This window comes from Montipora capricornis, chromosome 13 (genome assembly GCF_036669925.1).
Source record: "Montipora capricornis isolate CH-2021 chromosome 13, ASM3666992v2, whole genome shotgun sequence".
NCBI lineage: Eukaryota > Metazoa > Cnidaria > Anthozoa > Scleractinia > Acroporidae > Montipora > Montipora capricornis.
Genome location: NC_090895.1, coordinates 40,152,045 through 40,162,044, shown reverse-complemented (window position 1 = coordinate 40,162,044; position 10,000 = coordinate 40,152,045). Strand labels below are relative to the sequence as shown.

Genomic DNA, 10,000 nt, shown 5'->3' with positions numbered 1-10,000 from the left:
GATTCGTCTACTGGATTGTTTCCGTCCTTTTTGATTGGCCAAAGAAATTATTTTGGTTTTGGTTTTACGACACTCAATTGAAACTCGCTCTAATGATGAACTTAGGTGTCAAATGTTCTAACTCTAGAGCACTTATTGGAGACACTGTACGTAGAAATCAAATCAGTTTCACTGAAATCAAATTAAAATTTTGTTTTAGGAGAGGGGAAAACCGGAGTCCCCTGAGAAAAACCTCTCGGAACAGGGAAAGAAACCAATAAACTCAAGCCGCACATGACTCCGAGACTGGCTGTCCTCCATTACAATTGCGAGAATGCTCGAAATCGCAATGGATTTAGAACAATGGTCATTTAAGTTTAGTTTAGTAGCCTCAGCTTCCTCGAGTCTAGCCCTCTTATAGCTCAGTGATGAAGCATTCGAACTTGGTCGCGGATTCGACCGCTTGGATTTTATGCGAGCGTTTTCGAATAACCACATGAAAAATACATCTTTCAAAATCGTAGTTGCTTGCTATCAAAAACCCTTAGCGTAACGAAAACCTCACAAAACATAAGATCCTGTCCACTTTTGAAAATCATAGATCCGTGTTAACATGTTGTGTCTTCGAAATGCATTTGCCCTTTTATCGATTCAAACGCCATCATTCCAGAGAGAGCATGTGCGCGCGTGCGCTGGTTAACATTTTAACGATGCTTCAGCTATAAAAAAATGCAACTAATATTTCTGTCGTTATGGGGCGGGATTAAGTTCTTTTTCCGAAATCTGTGAGCATCCAACCATGTGTGCTGCTATGAATTCAGTCGCTTTTGCAATGCATGGCTTTTCGTTAAAGAGAAGGGTGGGGTGGGGGTCTTTAATTTATGGTGGTTTGATCAGTACTGTAAAAAGGGCTTAACATGTTTCCACTCAAATATTCTGGTTTAATAATTCTTAGCAGCAGCGATCCAGTTTAATTGGCCACTTGTGTAACTCATTTGTCAGTAGTTACCTAAATTGGCTATTCAATTTCAGTTGTACGGTGGCCCACAAGGGGCATGATGCAAATTAAAGAGTTGCTGAAAATAAAATAAAGTTGCTGCAAATTAAAGAATGTTGCTTCAAATTAAAACATCAAAAATATGCGCGCGTATTGAAGGAAGGTCAGGTACAAAACAGAGGTCACAGGTCACAGGTCACAGGTCCAAAGTCCCAGGTCATTGTTTTAGCAATACAGAGACAACCCTAACTGTTTACAAATGCTATCATTAGGCCTAATTAAGCCTAAGGTTATCTTTAATGAATGTTTAGGATACCTCTCTGTATTGTTAAAATAATGACCTGTGACTTGTGTTTTGTATCTGCCCTTCCTTCAGTGCGCGCGCATACTTTTGATGTTTTAATTTGCAGCAACATTCTTTAATTTGCAGCAACTCTTTAATTTGCCGCGTGTCCCTTGTGGGCCACCGTACAGTTGCTAGGGCACAATTCATACAACGAAACAAGGAATTCATGCATCGACAACGGAAACGCCAACGATTTCAAATGTCACTTAAAATATATCTTTGTTCTATTGAAAGTCTTTCGCTTTTATTTCATCTCGTTCAAGTTGTACCATGCGGAGGAAGTATCCTTAACTGGATTGATGCGAACGGTTTTTAAATAAGTTGGAGAATGGACGTTTCACTGCCTTATGCTTAATTAGAAACTCGGTAACTTTATGTTGTCGTTACGCAAACTGACGGCAAACAAGAGAACTACAATTTGTGGCGCATGTGCAGTACGATTATTTAAGCCAATAAAATTAATTTTTCGAGGCGTTGCTGTTGCTTTCGCCGTCCTCGTTTCGAAAACGCCAAATATCATTTACCCGATGGATTGTGACTCCCGTTCGTTTGGATCCATACCCTGTTGTAAAACTAGCAACAACTCATCGCATTTTCCTTTGCGAGCGCTTTCAAACATGACGATTTTGGGATCTGTCAATTCTGCGGATTCTCTACTGGAGCACTCTGGGGTCCCTTTGTCCGAATTAGTGGAGGCGGCCGTCCCCATCAACCCGTATTTGTCTTTGCGCTTGCGTTGCTTCTATGGCTGTTATTTTTTTTTACCCTTGATGGATGACACCATTGTGACGCGCTTTGACTTCTAATTGCCGCATAAACAGCAAAAGCAAATTCCGAGTTCATGTCTGCCTCCTCTTCAAAGCGAGTCTAAGTGCGAAGTCTTTCTTATGAAAATTAGTTTTCATTCATATGGAAAATAGAACTAATTACCATCACAAAAACTTCGCACTTAAACTCGCTTTGAAGAGGAGGCAGACATGAACTCGGAAATGGCCTATTCAACTCGCACAACAGCAGACGTGGATTTAATATGTTGATTAAAATCTTTAATACTGATAAATTGGTTTTAACTACGGCCTATTAAGGGAAAGCAGCCTTTTTAAAATACATTTTATGAATATTAATCCGGGAAACGGGACACAAACACAAGGATAGATTTACAACGTGAAACTGAACCATCACCTTTGAACTTTGCAATCGATGTTTTTTTTTTTTTTAATTAGTTTTGATTTGAAATGGAGAAGAGAGCTTCATTTAGCATAACTTGAATTTTTCAGCAGATAGCCTTATTTGTATAGTATCTCCGATTGGCAGAGGATGTAAGTCTCTTTGACAGAATGAGGTTTTAAGTTCTTTTTTCGCCACTTCCCACTGACTCAGGAGGTTTAGGTGTCTTTCCAATATTTATGGAGGTATTTAATTAACACGTCATCTCTAATTACGGTGGCCAGTCAAAGAGATTTACTTATGGAAAATGTACGTATTTTCGAGATTGAAATGCATGAACCTAGCCTTCACATCAGCCTGCTGAACGGGAAAAACGCGATACAACTGAATTGCGCGTACAACGCGCGAAGGTCTATACTTTAATCGAACAACAATCGAACGAAGAGGCTCTACTTTTTTCCAAATCTGAAAATTATGTCACGCAAAATGATGTAATTTCATGACACCCAAAATGCCCAAAAAGTAGAATGCAACATTGCAATAACCACTGAAAACCGTTGAACAACATAAAAGAAATACAACAAAAGGAAAAAGAAGAATGGATGGACACAAATGGACAAGATTGAAACGGATCTTGAAAAAATTCGGCCCGACGTTTTTCAGTTTTTGCTCAAAATCGTTGTAACTGCAATAAAGATTTCCCCTAAACTTGACATCACCCCTTTTAGCTCTTTTATCCTATTCTCGTCACCAGGGCCTGGTTGTTCGAAAGCCGATTACCTTAATCCAGGATTAGCGTAAACTTTTGTTTCATGTTTTCAAAATTTTGGTGAAAATTTCCTTTGCTTTTTTTTGTTTTTCAAGATTGACTTCTTCTAATGTAAAGTTTTGCCGAATATCAGCGTTGAACAACATTTGGGAGTAGAGAAATAAACTCTCTGAGTAATTTTTTATCTGGGATTGTTTTGAACAACCGAGCCCAGAAGAGAAGAGCTCTGGGGCTGGGTCGAGATGCTCTTGTCCTTGAAAAGATGGGCGTTTTCCTTTTGTTGACCAATCAGGAACGAGAATTCTGCATTTAAAAATGGCCGCGAGCATGGGATGTTATTCTTCATGATAGGATAGTCGTGATATACATTTAAGCTGGGTAAGTTGGTAGATTTGTCCCAACAGAGTTTGATTTCAGTCTTGCTTTTGTAAATTAATCGATTCCACGTATATTGGTGTGGTTTATTTAGGAACTTTACCTCACATATGGCTCAGTTCGAGTTCGAAGCGGGAGTGAACGATTGCTTAAAGAAGCTCGAAGCTCCTCTTTCCAGGGGACCTGCTCCGCGTTGGCAAAGAAAGGAAAAACAGAGAAGTCTTTCTTTCACTGGAAAGCCTTTTTCGCCTCTCCAAACGACCTCTCGAAGTCGCGTACCTGCCAAGTCAAAACGTTTTACTTCTGGCCAGAAATCGGCCAATACACCCAAAAAGACACCTCGAAAGTCTCCCAAAAAGTTTGGACTTACTCCTTGTGGAGACCGCTTTATTCCAAACAGACCGCTCACAGATTGTGAATGGAGTCATTTTCAAGTAATGCATGGAAGCGAAGTGAATGACACCAGTTGTGAGATGGAACTAGAAGCTAACCAAGAGTATGGAGCGATTATTGCAGAAAACTTGGGATACAATCCTGCAAACTCGAAGATTCTCCGCTTTAAATCTGGTGCTCCGTTGACCAAAGAAGGTTTGTGTTGTTATCTTGATTCAAAATCATGTTATCCGAAGTCTTGTAATTCTTACAGTTGATTTGCTTCAATTCGGCTACTCTGTCAAAACACATGGCTTGGTGACTGTGTTTTTGCTGCCGCAGTGAGTGAACCTGGTGCGTACGAACGAGGCAGCTCTCTAATCGGGAGAAGAACACATTTTTTTTCCAAACGCAAGGGATTGTGGTCAAAGGCGCAATGGATTGTGGTTATAAGCGAATAGAGGAAATAAGATGCGCGTTATGATCATTAGAGCCTTCTCTGTTTTTCATTGTTTCACTGTCACGCAACAAAAAAATAAATTCGAAATTGTGTAGTGAAATAGTCCAGGAACTTGGAATTTTGTAGGAAACAAGTGTTTTAACCATCTCTCCAATTCTCAGGTCTGTGCGGTACTTTGTTTCAGAGTTATTTGTCGAAGCGTTTCACACAATTTTTGAGATTTGCATGCAGACGTCATGTGGTCCACCAACTTGGCGGCCGGTAATCAACGAAAACGTACTTTTTGCTCATGAGATAAAATACATGTGTATGAATAAATCTCCTAATATACTTGAAAGGCTAAAACTGCTGAGATTCAAAGGGATAGGTCTTTTTTTTTTTCCAACCAAATACTTTGTATCATGGTGTCGCGAAAGGTGACAATTGGGAAATTCAAAATGCTGTATTTTCGAAATGAAATTTGTCACGGAACTGGAACAGATGTATTTCTAGTTCATCATCAACCTCCTTTAGATATAAATTCAGAAGACCTTGCGATGTTGATTTTTTAATTTGACGATGTCACTGTGAAAACCATCATCTCTCGAGTGGGGTCCAGAAGGAGTCCAGTTTTGTACTGTCCTGCTCAAGACATGCACAAACCGTAGTTAAATTATAAAGCATAATTGAACATCCCTCTTCCCCTTGGCAGCATTTCTACCATTTAGGTAAACTAGTTTATGGGTATTGGCTTAAGTAGGGAAGGGAGGTACAGTAATTAGGCTTACTTACTTACTTACTTGCTTACTTTACTTTACTTACTTTATTTACTTAACTTACTTAGATACTTATTTTCTGAGTAGGAGGGCCGGACTGAAAAAAAGTGGTCCCACTCGATTCAGTCAGTAAGTGTTTTATCACATGGCCTCGTAGACTCTTAAAGGGTACTAACTCATAATCAAATATAGTTGACAAGAAAAGTTGAATTTAACTGGTTGGGATAGAATATTTTAAATTGTATACATGCTCCATATGGGCTGTTTAGTTATGCCCTGTCCAGCTTGCAGCCTTCATTCAGTCATTTTCTTAGTACTTATACCAATGAAAGGGCATCTAGCTGACTTAAACTGGCTGAATGAGTACACCTAGGGTGCACTTTATTGACCATATTCCAGAATGGGAATACATGGAATAGAAGTTAGAAATCCTTTGTTTTTACTGAGATTCACATTACAATAATAATTATTGTCAAACTCCTGCTAAAATGCTACTTTAGATATACCTTTATTACCCTCGTTGCCTTGACATGCCGGGCATACCGTTTTAAATCATCACTCCACATATTCTTATTCCGGAATAGGGTTGATCGCTGATGAGTAAAATCATCTGGCGTTAGACAGATTAAAATCTATCAATTCTCATTCTCAAGGGGTCAATGGGTTAAAGGAGACATTTGAGTTGATGTACACATATAAGTTGTTAAGGGGGACAAAGTTTTTTTAGTGGATGTATAAGTTGTTAACCCATTGACTCTGAAACCACCTCCCTGCCCCTCTCCCCTGCCCATTGACAAGTGGTGTTAAGACAGAGTAAAATCTATTAAATCTCACTCCTAGCAGTCAATGAGTTAATTAACAGAGTGTCAAGTGACATGCTGACATCTCATTTACAGGTCATCAGAACACACTCAGAGTGTTGTACTGTCAAAGCAAACCTACAGCTCCCAAGGCAAAGTCAGTTAGATACATTCCACAGGCGGAGGATAGAATTCTAGATGCTCCTGAATTGCTTAATGATTTCTGTAAGTGTTCACTATCCCTTTACACTTTTTATTTGGTAGAGTTTTCATTTTTAGGGTTCTATGGTTTGAAAAAGCTTACCTAAGTCATGTATAAATCATGTGACAACTTAAAACTGTAGATATGTTTTTAGTGATCAAATTTATCTGTGGTTTCTTGCTTTAGTTGCTGTTTAAAATAGCCAGGAGCTTATACATCAATGACTAAAGTGACTAAATTGTGATGGGAAATATCAGCTATAGTGTTAGGCTATCACTTCCCATGTCTTAAATGATAGTAAAATATTACCTGTAGTTTCCGCTTGATTGTATTTTAAAGTACATTCTGAAAGACTTTAAAAGAGCAGTCGGGGGAGATAGGATAACTTTCCATTATAGTTGTGTTTAGCTGTAACCAAATGCCAATAAGCAGAATTTTAAGTTTCTTTCTTGGCTCACTACTTAGAGAGTCAAACCCTCTCGATCAAATCAGGAGTCTCCTGATTTCATGTGTTACCTCCCGCTCTCCTGATTTTTATCTGATTCTCCTGATTTGTCATGAAATTCTGAAAACAAGTTTTGAACACACCCCATGTTGTGCAGACTCATAAGGCCAGCAGTCTTACTCCATTTAGCATCTCCAAAAATGGTGGACAAGCATGGCCAAGACTCAGGTGGTAACAATAAAGGCCGTATAGAATACCACAAAAATAACGTCAAAATGCAGGAAATCCCACTTGAGAAAGTAAATGTGCAAAATTTCCTGGGGGCATACTCCTTAAGACCCCCTTACAGGCTCACATCTTAGGCACTAAAATTACTCCCTATTTTCCTTCAAAAGGGGTTGGAATCTCTGCACTTCCACCTGCACTTGTCTGTCATCCCTTTTGCCCAATGGTTTGTTAATCCTCATTGATAGTTGAGCCAAGTCATACTGTGTTTTTTAGCAGGCTTGATCTGACGTCAAAACCAAACTGTCCACACCTTGTTTCAACCATATTATGTGGTTGATTTATTTTGAAAAGGCTGCCACTTCGACCCTTAAATGAAATAATCATTACTGACACTGCCTTTGTACGTCCATGTGTATAATAGATCTAAACTTGGTGGACTGGGGATCTGTTAATCAGATCGCCCTTGCCTTGGCTGGTGCTCTGTATATATGGAACCCTGTCACTGGTGAAACTAATCATTTAATTCAAATGGATGGCGAAGACTACATCTCTAGTGTCAAATGGATTGAACAGGGCAGCATTATGGCTGTTGGTAACAGCAATGGTCATGTTCAGGTGAAAGGATCATTTTACATTGGGAAGGAGATGGGAACTCCATTGTTCAAAGTTGTGCTTTGGGATAGTGACTCAAAGAGTATCAAAACGTAGTGGTGGTTGTGAACGTGATCTCATCAACATGTTGACAAATTATTAGCCAATGTACTGTGATCAGCTAACAAATTTCTGACATACTACAAAAACCACCGATCTGTGGAAGGGGCCCGAATTACCGAGTCACTGCCCCACCCACTTTCGCTTGTAAATGTGTTCGACACTACATGTACTTTTCAAGCCAGGGCACCTTTCTTGCACTCAAAGTAACACAAGAACAATTTTGTCCATTTCCCTCCGGGACTCATGATTTTGAAAACATATCTTTCCATTGTTTTGGTTGTTTGGGTACACCTTGACAGCGAAAGCTGGCAACTGCTCACACCATGAGAAAGGAATTTCTTAAAATGTTTAACTGAAGTGGGTGGTGCAGTCACTCAATAATTCAGACCCATTCCAAAGATCTGTGGTTTTTGTAGTATCAAAAACAAAATTAATGATATACCTGTACCCATCAATCAACAGGCTTCCAACAAGTCAGCCAACTTGTAGGTTGTTATTAGCAGATGGGGGGGGAGGCGCGGTGGCCTCATGGTTAGTGCGCTCGACTCCGGATCGAGTGGTCCGGGTTCGGGTCCTGGCCAGGGACATTGCGTTATGTTCTTGGGCAAGACACTTTACTCTCATGCTGTCTCTCTCCACCCAGGTGTATAAATGGGTACCGGTGAAATGCTGGGGGGTAACCCTGCGATGGACTAGCATCTCATCCAGGGGGGAGTAGAAATCCTAGTCGCTTCATGCTAAGGAAACTGGAGATAAGCGTCGGCCTGTTGGGCCTTCTGGCTCGTAAGCAGTGACTTTACCTTGTTAGCAGATGGGAGCTAAAGCATATAAGGTGGGAGAGTAGAGTATGAATTGTAGGAGCCTGGAGAGTAAATAACACATCCAATCATTATTAGCATTATGTTGTTCTGTGTTTCATAATTCTTCAACCCTTCCATAAGCTGCTTTTAATCTATTGACTCCCGGAGGTTCCCCATTGTTGAGTAAAATTGTCTGGCGTTAAACAGAGTAAAATACTAAGTCTGGCCGGTTTGGGTGTCGAAGGGTTAAAACTATTTTTTGGCATGTGATTTACAACATTCCTGGCATGAGTAGAACAATAATTATAGCAATTGGCATATCTTTTTTATGATTGATGGAGCTGTGTTTTTTGCCCTTTTAAAATGTAGCTGTGGGATTTAAACCATTGTACTTGTGTTCGCGTAATGGAGGGTCATGCAGCAAGGGTGGGGTCACTGGCCTGGAATTCCTACATCCTCTCAAGGTTGGTAGCAAAGTTTGTAAGGTGAATGGGTTTTTTGTAACAGTTTCGGCCTTAACCCTTTCAGCCCCGTGGGTTTCCCCGTTGACAAGTAAAATCGTCTGGCGTTAAACAGAGTAAAATCTTTAAGTGGCACTATTGGGAGTGAAAGGGTTAAGGAATTGCCAGTATAGTGAAAATTGAATGGTTTTAGGAATTTAGGGATACACGTAATGTTAATCTTGCCTTTCAATACACTAGTTTGAGGTTTACTTTGCACTTTAGCTCCTAATGAAAAATTTAACTTGAATGCCAAAAAGCCGTGCTGTAGATTGCTCATTTTTCAGTCAATGATCACTTATTCACTGCAGTCAGTCACTATAGCAGTCCGGGTCATTGAGTCACCTAAAGCATTGATCACGTTGATGGTTTCCTGACTGTCACCAAAAATGAATGCGGCATCAGTGAAAAAGAAAACGTTTGGAACATTTTGATTTTTAATGGTCGGTGTGTTTATGAAAGGTGCTGTAAGAAAGGGCTTGAATTTTCCTTTTCAGTGGGTCACGCAGTGGTGCTATTCACCACCATGATGTACGAATTGCATCTCACCATGTGGGATCCTTGTTAAGTCATACCCAGGAAGTGTGTGGGCTAGAATGGTCTCCTGATGGTAAACTACTAGCTAGTGGTGGCAATGATAATGTGCTAAACATCTGGACTCAGAGTAGAACAGAGGAACCACTTCACTCCATCACAGATCATCAAGCTGCAGTGAAGGTATTATGTTCTGTTCCTTGCTAGTTTGCAGGCACTGTGGTTTTTCATGGTGGCATAAGTCATTCCACTGGCAGAAATGCTAGAGCTCTTGCAGCTTTGCTACTCACAAAGGATCACAAGACACGTGCAACCGCAAAAACGTTGACAGGCTGCCTGTAGCTTCGATAAAATTCAGCTAAATTGCACACATAAGAGAGATTTCAATCCTTTCAACTAAAGTGTATTTTTTTTAAAACTCTGTGTTAGCCTCCAACTAATATTTTATAGTCATTGTGTGTTCCTGTGGTGTTCACTTACAGAATACAGTGTAGTTCACAAAGGGAAATTTTGCCCAAACTAAATCTTACAACTGCTGGATGGCACTTTCTCTCCTC

General features: G+C 40.0%; 2 protein-coding genes across 2 annotated transcripts in view; one reads left to right on the top strand and one right to left on the bottom strand.

The window, feature by feature from the left end:
- Positions 1–2,031, bottom strand: part of LOC138030829 (serine/threonine-protein phosphatase 6 regulatory ankyrin repeat subunit A-like) — a 9,472-nt gene extending 7,441 nt beyond the window's left edge. The window contains exon 1 of the mRNA XM_068878696.1: positions 1,847–2,031. Within this exon, the coding sequence (XP_068734797.1) occupies positions 1,847–2,031 (185 nt within the window). The remainder of the gene's footprint in view (positions 1–1,846) is intronic.
- Positions 2,032–3,440: 1,409 nt separating this feature from the next.
- The window catches only part of LOC138029271 (cell division cycle protein 20 homolog), an 8,356-nt gene continuing 1,796 nt past the window's right edge, over positions 3,441–10,000 (top strand). The window contains exons 1-6 of the mRNA XM_068876981.1: positions 3,441–3,636; positions 3,728–4,221; positions 6,117–6,245; positions 7,317–7,510; positions 8,779–8,873; positions 9,407–9,626. Of these exons, the coding sequence (XP_068733082.1) occupies positions 3,744–4,221; positions 6,117–6,245; positions 7,317–7,510; positions 8,779–8,873; positions 9,407–9,626 (1,116 nt within the window). The 5' untranslated portion in view covers positions 3,441–3,636; positions 3,728–3,743. The remainder of the gene's footprint in view (positions 3,637–3,727; positions 4,222–6,116; positions 6,246–7,316; positions 7,511–8,778; positions 8,874–9,406; positions 9,627–10,000) is intronic.